Here is a 15,629-nt window from a genome sequence, read left to right as displayed (position 1 = left end):
GTGTCAACCGTTTCAGTATTATAAAGGCTATTTTACCAGCCAGTGCCTCAAACTCAAATTTGAATTGCATAATGGAATCAAATCTGGATACACGTTTAAAAAAAGTTGAAAAGTAGTGCATTTCACTCTCACTTATTCTTAATCACTGTTTTGTTGGGCTGTGTGATCTTTCCTATAGCACCTAAATGCAGCATACGTGCCCCGGACACGTATTTGATGACGTACACATTGATTGACCGGAAGTCAGTTGGATTTTTCGGTCATTTCCTTTTCTTCGCCTCCTCATCTTCTTTTTAAATAATCTCCGTGGACTAAAGTGAACATTTTATTGTCGTTTCCGTCGAAGGGACGACACAGTACGTTGACGGATTGTACTGTCATGGCGGAGGATAGGCACATGTAGGTAAGTTTGTAACAGAGAGTGACAGCATATGGATAACAGTTATCAGTAACTAATGTGCTGTTAGCCGGTTTATAACGAAACAGCTGCTAACCGTACTAGCACATTTTCAGCTAAATTAGAAAAAACAGCAAATGTAATATTCGTGTGTTGTTTGTGTCTTCCACGAAGCTAGCCGTTCTGCTTTTCATGCAACAGTTTAATCTTACATAACTGGAAAATAAGCCATCTACTGTAGCAGAAGGATAGCCAGTAATGTAGGCTACTGTAAATACCAGATTAAGTCAAGTACATAATGTTAAGAGCTATAAAAATACAGTAAGGTGATTTATTGTGTTTGCATATATCATAATATGAGCATCTTTGCATGAAGTATATATCTATAAACCGAATGTTTCAGGTATGTTATGCAATATACAGCGTACACTTGATTATGTACCTATGGATATCTCGAGTGGCATGTGCAAGAGATTAGCTGACAGTATTGGAGAGATAAACACAATATATTTACAGTCTGTTACAAAAGTACAAAACCTGACACCCAGAGGAGCCAACTGTCACAACATAGCAGAGACCAGTTTAGAAGAATCATCTCCCAGAGAAAAAGTTCCTTTTTTTTCATGTTATTTTTAAACTTGGAATAATACTTAAAACACTACGTATTGCCACTCAGCACTATTAAGAATTTTCTATCTCTTCTTCAGAAGGAAAGTCACAACTCTGGACAGGATCCCAATCAGACTGCTGGCACCATGAGGTGACAACTGTGACATTGTGTATATTTGCCGACGTGGACATATGGCAAGGTAGTAAACAGACAACAACCCTAATAAGACAATTAATGAGAATGTTACATTTGCTCCATCATTATATGCACTGTGAGTTTAGTTTATAACTGTATATGGCCTTTTGTGACTCAGTCAAACTCCACAGTGTTTACAGAAGTGTGTTCTTCCTCCACAGGATCACTTTTTCCTGCCTGCCGGCCTCCTGGTACTGCAGCGTGTCCCTGCTGTCTCTGAGCTGTGTTTCCAGGCAGAGACTGCTGCTGCTGCTGCTCTTCATCACAGCAGCCATCCTCCTCCTGGGAACCTACCAGAGGCAGCTGTGGGGTCCGCAGCGACGGCCTGGGTCCCAATTCAACAAGTGAGTAGACAGATTCATTGTCACTATCACCAGCACCTCTGCCCTCTTTTACGTGAAGCTGAAAGCATTTGTAGCTGGACTGGAAAATTCTTGGTAAACACAGCCAGCTTAAAGTGACTCTGTGAGACTGACTGCAGGTGCTGTTTTTGTTATCCAAGGACAGGTAGAGATTAGGAGAATGACACTGAGGTCCGTGTTGGTGAAGCTTGTGGGACGTAAACCTGAGCAGCTAACTGTGCTTTACTTGTGAGGAATAAAATTCATGACAGAAAGAAGATGGATTAGTAACAATTATATTTATATAATTTGAATTTAAGGAGCCTAAACAACAACAATGTTTAGGAGACTGTAACAGTATGGCGTTAATAATGATTATAATAATAATAATAATAATGGTTAAATAATGATTAAAAACATAAATATGTGTAGGGAAGGTTTTAACATATTAATACCACGGTAAATCGTGGTCACTTATTTCAGATGGCTCTGCATTTGGAACAAATTCAGTCATGTGATGATAGTCCTAAGTATCAGCAGTGGAAGATATTTGATTAAAAATCTATATTACTATGTATAAGTTGAATCTAATCAATACATTTAATTACTTTGATATTTTTTGCTGATGTTTTTCTGATTCCAGCCTCTTAACTGTGAATATGTTCTGGTTTCTTTCCTCCTCTTTGGCAGTAAACTGAAACTTGGGCTTTGGAAAACACTGATCAAGAGTTTTGATTTTTTTCACCATCTGATCAAATTGTAGAGAAAACAATAGACGGATTTATCCTCAGAGAAAAATGATCAAAAGCTCCAGGCCTATGTTTGTTTAATTTCCTTGGATGGAAACACAATGTTGATGAATGTGTGAAATGTACGTACATTTTCAGACATTAAAAACGACTAATTAACATCTATGTTGCTTTAAATCACTCTAATGAAAAGCTTAGGAGTATATTCTTCATCTTGTAACGTTGTCCTCCTGCAGATACCTCTCCATGGCAGAGACCATGGAAGCCACTGACGTCCTGAACCCCGCTCTGAATTATGGGATTGTTGTGGACTGCGGCAGCAGCGGCTCTCGGGTGTTTGTGTACTACTGGCCCCCCCACAACGGGAACCCCCACAGCCTGCTGGACATCCGACAGATGAAGGACCGAGACCGCAAACCTGTCGTCAAGAAGATCAAACCTGGTGAGGAAAGAGAGCGAATCGCTGCAGTTTTTTAAAATCCTTTTTATAATGATTATTTATTTCATTAGTTTTAAAGATTTTTGGCTTTTTGCCTTAATTATAAAGGACGGGGGAAGAGAGACAGTAAATGTGGGGAGTAGAGAGTGGGGAATGACATGCACCAAATGATCAGCAGACCGGGGGTCGAGCCTGCGATCAGCGCGTCGAGGCCGAAGCCTCTATACATGGGGAGCCTGCTCTACCAGCTGAGCTAAACTAGCGCCCCATTTATTTAATTTTATCAGAATATTTTTAACATTTTAATAGAAATCATTCCTGTTTAAAAGGTTTTAAAGATCTTCTAAACAGACAAAACAAACAGGCAGACCGACTGCTTGCTGACTTGTGTTTTCATGCATGAATGTTTCTTTCCAAGTGCATTCTGGGAAAGAAATTGGAGCAGTTTTTGTTCAGGAAGCAGCCTAGCCAAACCAGCTTCTCTGATTTCAGTAGTTTTAATCATCTTAAACCAAACTTTATAGTTAAATGTGCAGCAGGGCTGCAAGATAGGGGGAATCATGTAGTTATTATTTGAAAGACAGCTGAATGTGAGACTCTGCATTGGTGCCAGTGGGACCAAACAGGCTCTCAGAACTCCTTCAGTGTTTTTGATGATTTTATTGCAAGCACAAGGATCAGTACTCATCGAGGTCTGCTCCTGTGGCTCCCAGCAAAAGAAAGAGATAGCAAAGAGCATTCATGGAAGACAACAACAACGATTAAAACAATATAAACCACAGTACTCTGATGCTTTCATACTAAGCTTACTTGTTTCATCTGGAGCTGAGGGTTTTATCACAAGTAGTTCTCCTGATGATGTTAATAAACGAGTCACATCAGCGGGGAGGAGCAGTCCGTCCCTGTGACTGTATCTCAGTAACTGGGACAGATTAGATTAGAGACTCTGGGTTTGTTCCAGGAGCACTGTAACGCCACGTCGCACTTTGAACCCTGTGATGATGTAACAACCTCAGAGGACGGACCTGCTCGCATGCAGTGTTTTCAGGAATGACAGCTCCCTCTGAATATTTACAATCATCAGGTATTACAATCAGGAGCACTGATGAATGGGCCGGGCTGATGGAACTGACCTGTATTAACTTGATATCAGATGTTTCTGATAATTAATTAGAAAGGTAAGCTAAATGTAAGCCGGAGAGCAGCGACAAGTTGATCTTTCTAATTTCTTATTTACCAACATTTTTATCAAAAATATCTGTTTATTTTTTAAAATAAACGTGAGCGATATATTGTCCCCCTAATATGATAATATACTTTAACTGCCTTTAATCAATAGTGTTATAATAACAGTGTATCAATTAAAAACAAGGGACACTTGTGGTGCTAAAATGTGTGTGTTTTTATGTTCTCTCTCTCAGGTATCTCCACCTTGGCGAAGACACCCACTCAGGCCAGTGATTACCTCCATCCTCTGCTCAGCTTCGCCGCTGCTCACGTCCCGAAGAACAAACACAAAGAGACGCTGCTCTACATCCTCTGCACGGCCGGCATGAGGCTGCTGCCAGAGAGGTACGCACAAGTGCACCTCACAGTGTTCATGCCAGATGCTTAAACTGTTTCAGAGGCGTGTTGATTCATCGTTACGATCACTTCAGAGGATTTAAATGTATTTTTGATGTACTTTTATGTTTTATGCATGTAGTGTTTTTGTTATTCTGTTATTCAGCCTCTCTAATGTAAACAGGGTGGGAAATAAAGGAGAGGACCTGTCAGTGAAGTGAAATACAATCCAACAGCACCACAAACACTGCAGCACTTCTCTGAAACAGTTTCCTTCCTCAATGGAGAGACGATCTGTTGCAGGACGGTTGCATCACTTTCAGCTCTGTGAACTTAAACTGGCACTAAATGTATTTGGGAGAATAAGTAAACACACGGAACCAGTCATCCCATTTTGGTTTCCAAAACTAAAAAATGTTGCTATTTTATTCCCTTACATTCTCAGTAATAACATACTATATGCATTTGCATTTATGCATCAGCTTAATAATACAAATGTGACATAAAAGAAGGTTAAGATTTAATTTCAGTAAAACATATTAAATATGTTTTATTTGATGCTAAATTTAGCTTTTTGCTGTTTACTGTCCCCTTTCTTTATGTTAAACGTGTCTGTGTCTAATCCATCCCTGCTGCCGCTCACTCCACCACAAACTGCCTCACAGACATGAAAAACTGGATGCATGCAAATTTCCTTCGACTCAACAGCAACAAATCTGAACTCCTCAACATCAGTCCCAAATCACTCACCTCACCCTGCCCCGGCTTCTCCCTCTGCTCTGACGGCTTCACTGTTCCCGCTTCCACACACGGCCGTAACCTTAGTGTCATCTTTGATCAATCCCTTTGACCGTCATGTCAACCACATCTCAAAAACTGCCTTTTCCCATCTCAAAAACATCACCCGTCTTCGCCCTTCCCTCTCGTTCTCAGCGGCCGAAACACTCATTCACACATTCACCACCTCACGACTGGACTGCTGCAACAGCATCCTCTACGGCACCTCCTCCAAAATCCTCAACAAACTACAATACATTCAAAACTCTGCCGCCCGTCTTCTCACCCACTCCCGCACCAGAGATCACATCATCCCTGTCCTTCAGAACCTCCACCGGCTCCCCGTCCAACAAAGAATCCAATTAAAAATCCTCCTCATCACCTACAAGGCCCCCCCCCCACTGACCTCCTTCACCAACACACTCCCACCTGCAACCTCAGAACCGCCAACAACAACCTCCTCACCCCTCTCACGGTCGGACAGAGCCTGCTCTATTGTTGCCCCCTCCCTCTGGAACTCTCTCCCCCATCACCTCAGACACTCTCATGCCGTCTCAGTGTAATAAAAGTGAATCTATTGATTATTTATTGAAGGAAGCTGGCATTCTCAGCTGAGAAGGGACCTTTCTTGTTATGAACAAAGACAGAGAAACATCCTTAATACGTTTAACTTTTCTGTATGCAGCCAGCAGGCAGACATCTTGGAGGACCTTATCACGGACGTCCCTCTGGAGTTTGACTTCCTGTTTTCACGCTCCCATGCTGAGGTCATCTCTGGGAAACAGGAAGGTGAGACGGCATGCTTCCTTACTGTGATGGCATAGCTAAATTAATTGAAGGTGTCATTTCTAACTGCTGTCTGCCTGATTGTTTTGTCTCCCCATCGTGGCTGTGATGACTCTCTGCTGTCGCCTCTCCACCCTGAAGGAGTGTACGCATGGATCGGGATCAACTTTGTGCTGGGCCGCTTTGATCACGCTGATGAGGGTGAGTGTGGACGTTTAACGACATCACTTAAGAGGTGTGACATACTCTTTTTTTATGAGTTCAAAATAACAATGATGTGATCCCCTCCCCGTTTCTCAGAGGACGCCACAGTCGAGGTGACAACAGGGTCTCAAAACCAGCGGCCAATCAGCAGGCGGCGCACGGTGGGCATCATGGATATGGGTGGAGCTTCACTGCAGATTGCGTATGAGGTGCCCAGCGCCATCACCTTCAGTTCACCACAGGAAGTAAGGAAGTGCGTCAGTTATGGGAGGAGTATCGATGAGGGCTGCAGCTGATATCGATTTGCATTCTGGATAAATCTGCTGTTTTGTTTTCCTGCTTAATCATTTGATCTAAAAGAAACTTGTGTACATGTAAAGAAGGCCTTAATCCAGACAGCTGTGTTTGATCTGCAGGAAAATAATGCCCGTGTCTTTCAGGAGGAGGCAGGGAAGAGCGTCCTCGCAGAGTTTAACCTGGGCTGTGACGTCGAGCACACTCAACACGTTTACAGAGTCTACGTCACCACCTTCCTCGGCTTCGGGGGAAACATGGCGAGGCAGCGCTACGAGGACCAGCTGGTCAACAACACACTGGCCAAGAACAGGTTCAGACATCCATTATTTCCTTCATACAGGATGTTAAAATCATTCATGTATTTATGCAGTTTCCCTGTGAAAGGAGAAGAGCGCCCTCTTTTCTTTGTGCCTTAAAAAAAACGACATATTTTCTGTAGATCCGACCAGATGGTACACAGATAAAACACATAGTTTACAAGCTGTTCAGTGCTGGCAGCCTGTTGTTTATGGCAATTACTTTAATATTCCGATGAAAGCTCAAAGAAAGATGCTACTGCAGTCTAAATGGTTTATAATCTATTATCATGATTGTCAGCTCAAATGAACGTTTTCCTTCTTTGTAAGATGTGACTGATGTTTGTTCAGGTTTCTGACCACACAGATGGGCCTGAATGAGGACAAGCCGTACATGGACCCGTGTCTGCCGGCCGGTCTGTCAGACACATTGGTGAGGGAGAACCACACGCTGCACCTGAGGGGTCAGGGGGACTGGACTCACTGTCAGGAGGCCGTGCGACCTTTCCTCGGCCTCCACAACGGCACCATGTCACCAGGGGGCGTCTACCAGGTACTGGCTTACATGTCAATACCAAGCTTATGTGAATGATGAAGAAACGCAGATTCTACCTTTGAAATAAGTGCGTTTTCAGCGAATAATAATGTTGGTGTGATGTCAGTAATTTCAGTAGACAAAAACATGTTCATTGTGATGCTTCTCTCAATCAGCATACTTATTCCTGGTTTTTCTCAGGCACCCATCAACTTCAGCAACAGTGAGTTCTACGGCTTCTCCGAGTTTTTCTACTGCACAGAGGACGTGCTGAGACTCGGAGGACAGTACGACAGTGAGAAGTACTCCCAAGCTGCCATGGTATCCGCTCACACACCACCGACACTTTTCAGGAGTAACTCAGCGGAAAAACTTTGTGGAAAGTTTAACAGTTGTTTGTTTTTCTGCAGGAATACTGCTCCACCAAGTGGTCGACACTGAAACAGCGTCTGGACAGCAAGCTGTTCTCTCAGCAGGCCGACATGGGCAGACTCAAGTAAGTTCATCGCTCTAATCCAGCTGTCTTCGTTCTTATTTATTTCTTTTTCTTGGCTTTTGGTGCTTCTAGTGAGAGAGAGGACAGTGGATAGTGTTGGAAACAGGGGAACAGAGGGGGGATGACACGCGGCAAAGGGTGGACCCCGGGGCCGCTGCATCGAGGACTGTAGCCTCTGTATACGGGACGCGTGATTTAACCGCTGAGCTAAGCCTGATCCAGAGTCTCAGCTGACATTCAGACAAAAGTGTGAGGTAATTGTTGAGTTTGGGTTCGTCTTTTCTTTCTCTGTTCAAGTACAGGCTTTCATAAACTTGATATAGGGTTTAAGTGTTGTTCTGTCCACTTATCCATCCGTCCATTATCCATTCCGCTTATCCTGTTCAGGGTCGCGGTGGGGGGGCTGGAGCCTATCTTAAGGGGGGTGCACACTACAAGATAATCAGGCCGATTCCCCCCTTTCAATCGTAAGCAAAGTCCTGATTGTTTGATGGTTCTAAAGATGATCTCTCCAGATGTTCCTGTGCTGTGAGGGACGTTCAGACTGATTTTACTTCCCTAGATCTGCTCAGAAGAACGTCGTGGCCGCACCGATTTCAAATATTAAACATGTGCAATATTTACGATCTGATATCCTGTTGTGTGGGGGGGAACCCCGAGGACAGCCGAGCACGCTCTCTGTGGATCGTCACGTAGAACCAAACGATAGCCAATCAGGAAGCGAGCTGACCGAAGAAGGAGGCACAACAACCGCAGCCATGGCGACCAAGCAAACGTGCAGCATAAAGTAACACGTGCAGCCCGTGTTCACGCCGTCTCCACCGCTTCATCCACAGTTTGTTCTTTTTATCATCGCCAATTCTTCCTGCCCGTCGTCGGCCATGTTTGTTTACTCTGAAGTCTCGTTCAACCGCGAGAGATTTAGTGAGATTCCCAGCTGTGAGAGTCGGGCTCTGGTTGTTGGTGGATGAATCTGTTAGTGTGTGGTGTGCTGTTTGGGTCATATCGTTGCCCTCCACACTACAGGAACAAAACTGTTCAATCTATCCTTATATATCATCATGTGTGGAGTCTCTCACATCTGTTAAGCTTTGAAAAATCTTTTAGTGTGGGCCAGGCATTAGCTGTCATTGGGCGAGAGGCGGGGTTACACCTGGACTGATCACCAGTCAATCACAGGGCTGACGCACAGAGACTGACAACCTTTCACGTTCACGCTCACACTTACCGGCAAATTTAGAGTCACCATGACCCTAACCAGAGTGTCTTTGGACTGTGGGAGGAAGCCGGAAAATGTGCACATTGTCATGTTAGACTTGAGCACTTTCTTGATGGAGAGCACTGCTAGAGTTACTTCATATTGCCCGTCATTTTCTACCTGAAGGACAATAAAGAAGCAGCGGACAGCATCACGGCCTACAGGCTTCTCTTGTGTACTTATGTGATTTAGGTCTCAATAGAAACGAGCTGTTGGCAGTAAAACACAAATGAAAAATGAATTAGATATGAAACAGGGCTTCACAGTGAGCTTTGGCAGGGACGTGAGTTTTTGGAACAATTAACACTTTTATTTTGACGACTAAACCAAAGTGTTAACTTTGTGGAGTTACAGTGAGAGCCAACTGTTCTACCAGGGAGCTCCTGAGTTTATGCTCAGATATTTAGCAGAACGGCAAAAATAGCTTTTAACTTCCCCGCTCTCTTCAGTTTGTGTTCATCAGAAAATGTGCTTGTTAATATTTAAACATTTTGCAGGTTTAAAATTCAAAATGTAAAACCTGAAAACACAAGCAGCAGCTTTAAAAGGTAAACATTTGCTTCCATAACACTTATTAACACATCTGCATCAACAGGTCTGAGCAGCTTCTACTTTTCTCGCCTGCAGGTGGCGCAGTTTCGACTTGTTTTGTCCCTCAGCTCACATTTCCAGAATAAACACATGTTAATTCATCCTCCTGCTCCTGCTCTCTCAGGTATCAGTGCTTCAAGTCGGCCTGGATGTACGAGGTGTTGCACTCCGGCTTCCGTTTCCCCACCGACTACCAGAGTCTGAAAACAGCCCAGCTGGTTTACGACAAGGAGGTCCAGTGGACTCTGGGAGCCATCCTGTTCAAAACCCGCTTCCTGCCTCTCAGGTAACTTTTTCATTACACACAGATCAGGACAACAACTCTTACACTTAATATGTGATGCTTAAAAACAAGAACTTTTAGTGAACGTACTTTTGGCGCCTCCAAGGATCACGTTGCAGTTGTTACAGCCTGTTTTTGTGGATTTAAAACCTTTTTGTCCTTTTTTTTCAGTCATTAAGAGCCAAAAGTATTAACAAAATAGGTCCCCGGTTTAATAAATACTATAATTCTCTTTTAAGACATAAGGATGAGGTGGGTTCTGTTGTATGAAACCTGTGACATCATCTCTGCTCATGCCGTCTCCAGGGACCTACAGCAGGAAACGCTGCGTCAGAACCACCCCAGCTGGCTGCGCTCCTCCTTCGTCTACAACCACCACCTGTTCTCGCTCTGCATCCTGGTGGTGGTGCTCGCCATCCTGCTGTACATCCTGCGCCTGCGGAGGATCCACCAGCGGGAGCAGCGGCAGGCCGAGGTTCTGGACCTCATCTGGGTGGAAGAAGGAGAGGCTCTCCTCGCCTGAGAAATGGCCTGCTGAGGGCGGGACTGAGAGACCTGAGCTTTTATGGTGTGGAGAACAATCTCACTACAGAGAGTGTTTCCATGAGTACAGCCTCGGATCGTGCAGCTTTAAACTCAGAGCCCGTCTCAGACTGGAAACACGTTCTCTGTGCTCGTCTTCTTCTGTGGAAGAAAAGAGTCAACTCGACTCAACAGGACCCAACAACGTTTACTTTGCTGCCTATTTCTCCTGAGATCCAAAGCCATGTTTCTGTGAAGGTGCTCCGGTTAGCGTCAGGATTCATTGCATTGAAAATATCTGCGCATGTGGACAGAGGTGGCAATCCTCTCTGGCACAGGATATTCAAGGGTTTAGTAAGACTTTGACGACCACAAAGCATCCTCTTTGGAGGAGCTGTCCAAAGGCACATAAGGTAGAGTCGCACCTTTCTAAGAATTATTTCCCATGAAAAATACAGAAATATCACGTGGTAGAAGCGTCATTCCAACACCTGCTAGCAGCCTGGCTCCTCCAAAGCTATAAGGTTAAAGCTAACATAAAAGCTCCTGCTCATGTCATAAGCGATAGATGATTTCAACCTCGAGCGTTCACGTCATTGCAACGACTCAAATTCCTGCACGTTTGCACAGCTGGACGTTAAATATGGGTTTGCAGTTTCGACACATCTGAGCTTAATCCCGACTGTCAAATCCATCTTCCAGAGCACATTAAACATGTGCTCTTAGATTCGTCTGGTGCCAAGGCTGTAATTTCTGTGTCATAGTTAATTACTATGATTTATAAAGGAGTCAAGAAAAAATTCCAGCTGTAAAATAGAAAGTTTAAATGTTGAACTCCTTTAACAAGTTCTGATATGACGTGAACAGAACAACATGCTAATATTAGCTTATTTTGAGCCAGCTGTACCAACGTTAAAGTATTAATTCTAGCTGATGTGTTAGCTCGGCTGTAACCTGACTTTTAAAGGAAATTTTGGCATGTTAGCACTTAAGCTAAAATGTTAGCTTAGCCTACAGTGCAGCCAAGTTGAACCAAATCTAGCTAAGGCGGATCCAAGTCTGACCATGTGAAGCTGAACCTGTCTGATGAGTCTGCTGGTGTTCAGGTAACGACTTCACCGTAATCTGGCGTAATCTGGCGCCACGTTGAGGCCACAAATCCCTTTTTTTCTCTTTAATCAACAACTTATATTATTATAAATGAACTTCCCTTAACATTAGCATCCTTCTCTTCAACATGAACATTTGACCTTTGACTATCTTCACCTGGTGGCAGATTTAAAACACCACGTTACCACCTGCAGACAGAGTAAGAGGAGGTGAAGAAGCTGTCACCTCCTCCAAATGTTTTTACCCGCTGAAGTGTTCCCACCCTCAAAGTGATTCAGCACTCGAGTGAGCCGTGATACCAAGGCGGGCTATCATCATCATCATCATCATCATCATCCTGAGTGCAGCGGCTCTTTCCTCCCATCAAAGACAGAAAATGTTTCATCTTAACCTCCATCGGTCCCAAAAGGAAGATTTCCTCAGAAGCAATCCTGAAGACTGATGATGTCAGCCGCAGAGCTCAGCATCAGACTGTGCTTTGATACTTGAATGTCACTGTTGTCCTGCCAAGTACCCGCCGTCTGTCCGGCACAGATTTCTATCAGAGGAAAGAACCAGCTAAATGGCTTATTCGCTGAAATAAGCAGAGATCTGCTCAGTGTTTGGGTGAAGGCGCTTACAACATAGATCCCAAAGGATTTCAGACCATGATGTCTGACCCTAAACACAACTCACAGAAAGGGAATAAACTTTTATTTGTTTGTTAAGAACCTAATAAGGTTTTTAAAATGAACTACTTTTATGGAGAAAGCCTTACCCGGAGAGAAGAGGAATCTTTCTGATTCTGTTTTTAAGTCTACTGTATTTCATGTTTGTAAATGAAGCCACTGTTTTGTCCTTTTTGGTAGCATTTATGACATTCACACGGCGGCCATTTCTCTCTGATGTCACTCTCAGATTGGGAGCTCAAATGCTGTCGTGATATTTTACTGCTGTTCTCAGTTTGTAAGCCATTAGCTAGTGTTTGAAAGCTAATGTAGCATAACCATTTCCGAGCCAACATTACTGTTAAAGAAAAGACCAGCATTCCTAGCGGTGACGTTAGCTACCTAATGTTAATGTATGCTAGCTGACATAACTGTGTGATTGTGTTACACAATAAGAAAGAAACGACCTTCATTCCTAGCTAATGGTGATGTTAGGAAGCTAAAGGAAATGTTAGCTAGCTGGAATTAATGTGTGCTAGCTAACAGCACTGTTTAAGTGTGTTACACAATAAGAAAGAAAATACATTCCTAGCTAACAGTGATTTTAGCTAGCTAATGGTAATGTTAGCTAGCTAATGTTAATGTGTGCTGGCTAACATTACTGTTTGATTGTGGTACATGTTAAGAAAGAAAAGATGTGCATTCCTAGCTAACAGTGATGTTAGCTAATAAATGACAACGTTAGCTAGCTAATATTAATGTATGCTAGCTAACATTACTGTTTGAGTGTGCTACACAATAAGAAAGAAAATACATTCCTAGCTAACGGTGATGTTAGCTTACAAATGGTAATGTTAGCTAGCTAATGTTAATGTGTGCTAGCTAACATTGCGGATTGATTGCGTTACATGATAAGAAAGAGAAGACTTGCATTCCTAGCTAACAGTGATGTTGGAAGGCTAACGGTAATGTAAGCTAATGCCAACGTAAGCTTGGAATTTAAGTCATTTCTATCTTACTGTATAACTCTATCAAACAGTAATGTTAGCTTGGGAGTGGTTGAATGCTACAGTACATTAGTTTTTGTGAATTAGCTGTCGGTAGCTAATAGGTTAGCAAATATGTTTTATGTCAGATTTGAGCGTGACATCCGAGGAAAATGGCCGCCGTGTGACTGTCGTGAAGGCCGATCAGCTCTGCAATGAACAATGATGATGCAACCATGTGTCTGAGTAGCACCTGGTGAAACTTCCTTAGAAGTTGTTTGTATTATTAATTATTTTGCGGATTGTTAAACGTGTTGTGGGACATGACTCGTCAAACTAAACGATGATGACTCCATTAGTTTGAAAAGAAACAGCTGTTTTGTGACCTGTACTGTGGTGCTTAGGAGAGGAGGAAACTGTTCTGGAGGGTTAAACTGTGATTCCACTCGTTCTGCTTCCTCTTCTCTCTCCGTCCTGACACAGAGGACTTCCTATCAGCGTCTCTTTGTCTCCTCATCTGTTCTTCAAAAACAACTTTTCTACTTGTGAGTCCTGAACCAGTGACAGGAGTTTCTGAAATAAACCCTGACAGACCTTCGGGTTACTGTGGACCTCCTTCAGATGCATCCTGATCAGGTTTCCGGGACTTCTGCTGCTCCTCTGATAAAGGGACCAACCCCTGAGTGCATCTTTCCAGAGCTGGGCGTTGTGCAATGTTGAACTGTAATTCTTTTAAATGGAAGGGACACTTGACTTTGTGTTTTTAATTAAGGTACCTTTAATAATAATGTGAATAGAAACAATTCCAATCCAATAAAAGGATCCTTTTGTAATAAATCTGTTTTGAGTCTTGTTATGTTATTTGTGCAGGACTGTGGGGCATTTAAGCCCTCATCACCGTCTTATAAACATTAATACCACCATCAGTCAGCTGGTTAGAAAGGGTTAACTTAGGGTCCCAATCATTGGCCGTGCATAAGAAGTAGACATCATCTCGGTTTCTAAAGTGAAGTGATTGTGTAGTGCATTAAACCTGCATTATTTCTAATTGCCAGCAGGGGGCGACTCCACTGGTTGCTTAAATATGTCTGTGTGAAAATGAGCCCGCTTCTCAGCTGATTTATTACCAAAGTAAACATTTTATGGTCTCAATCTCTTGTTCCAAGTCTTCTTCAATACAGCATGATGTTTATTTAGTAAGTTAGAGTCCCATTTAGAGGAAAAACAACAAGATAAAACAGCGCAGACAGTGTTTTAGGGCCTGGCTAACTTGCAGAGTTGTTGTGAAAAATCTCTGAGGACTATTACCTTTTTATGAAGCCAAGTATCTCTGGCATCTGTACTTCTGAATTACTAATGCACCTAGTTAGCACTAGGGTGGCTAACTTACTTTGCATTTATGGTGTTGGAGTTCCCTCAAGTACTTGGAAGTATGTAGAAAAGTTGGGTACACAACTTTCAGTGTTTATGTCATTTCACACATAAAAATTGCAGACAAAAGAATCTTTTCTTAAATTTAATTTTGTAATAAAGTTTACAGAAGTTACTGTTAGCTGCTGTCAACACAGTGAACTATATTAGTTCTGAGTGTTTTAGTAAATGATGATTTGAGGCTTGTGAACACACTGATATCAGAAGAACGACATCCAAACGAAATGGGACCGTTTTAGGCGCACTTTTATGCAGGTATCATCTTTTATCAGTCGCTCCTCTCAAGCTCCACCCTCTTGTCCAAAAATGGTCACTTCTGGCGTTCAAAAAAACAAGATGGCGACAGACATAAAGCCAAAATCAAGGCTTTGGAACAGCAGTCCACAAACCGATGGGTGAAATCACAGCGGTTAGATCTATTTCTTGGATCTTGTGGTTGAAAGATTTTACCTGCAATAAAGATCATTTAAAGGAGCGTTAGATCTTATCTCAGTTTTTTTTAAAGGAAACTTTATCTGCTGCTCAGGAGCCCTGAACAGCTACTAGAAGGTTTGTTTTTGATTCTTAGAAATTAAAAAATGTTTAGTTCAAAATATGTATGCTTTAGATTAAAAGTTAAGTTTAAAGAGTTGCTTCCCCGTTCTTACAAAGTAACTTTTTTTCTCACCTCACATCTCACGCTGTGCAGTGATGCAGAGAGATACGTGTTTTTTATGCCCACATTTGGAGAATTTTCATCTCTGAATATGTCAGGAAACTTCAAGCGAGGTTTCTTGACAGACTTGTCACACACACATCTTTCAAACATCAGAGTAAAGAGGAGTGCGTCTGTCAGTTTGCAAAACCAACAATCCGACACTCACATCAGCTTCACACAGCGACTCACGCTGGGTGTTTTGTTGAGGTGAGAAAGAAAGAAACTTCTCTGTAAAGCTCTCTGTTATCACACGACTGCTTCTGTCGCTCTCTGTGTGAATAACAGAGTAACACTATGAACGCTGCTCTGAACCGCTATAAACTCCTGTGCCTTCAGATTTCTGCCACCACAGGGATTTTTCCACTTAGGCAGCGGCTCCAAAGAAAACTGTGCATAGTGAGGTTTGTGGATTTAATGAT

General features: G+C 42.8%; 1 protein-coding gene across 1 annotated transcript; it reads left to right on the top strand.

Moving 5' to 3' along the window:
• The first annotated feature begins 286 nt into the window (after nt 1-286).
• On the top strand, nt 287-13,919 carry LOC138594327 (ectonucleoside triphosphate diphosphohydrolase 7-like). Its single transcript, XM_069665390.1, has 14 exons — nt 287-403; nt 1,105-1,206; nt 1,364-1,546; nt 2,529-2,734; nt 4,153-4,303; nt 5,757-5,860; nt 5,999-6,058; nt 6,158-6,306; nt 6,502-6,668; nt 7,006-7,207; nt 7,391-7,510; nt 7,600-7,685; nt 9,659-9,820; nt 10,124-13,919. The coding sequence occupies exons 2-14, from the start codon at nt 1,199-1,201 to the stop codon at nt 10,338-10,340; spliced, it is 1,815 nt and encodes a 604-aa protein (XP_069521491.1). The 5' UTR covers nt 287-403; nt 1,105-1,198; the 3' UTR covers nt 10,341-13,919.
• Nucleotides 13,920-15,629: the final 1,710 nt, after the last annotated feature.

This window comes from Semicossyphus pulcher, unplaced genomic scaffold, assembly GCF_022749685.1.
Source record: "Semicossyphus pulcher isolate SPU_LCO1_2020_fin unplaced genomic scaffold, fSemPul1.0.p SCAF_17, whole genome shotgun sequence".
Taxonomy (NCBI): domain Eukaryota; kingdom Metazoa; phylum Chordata; class Actinopteri; order Labriformes; family Labridae; genus Semicossyphus; species Semicossyphus pulcher.
Note: the sequence above shows the minus strand (reverse complement) of the source record. Positions and strands in the feature narration are given on the sequence as shown.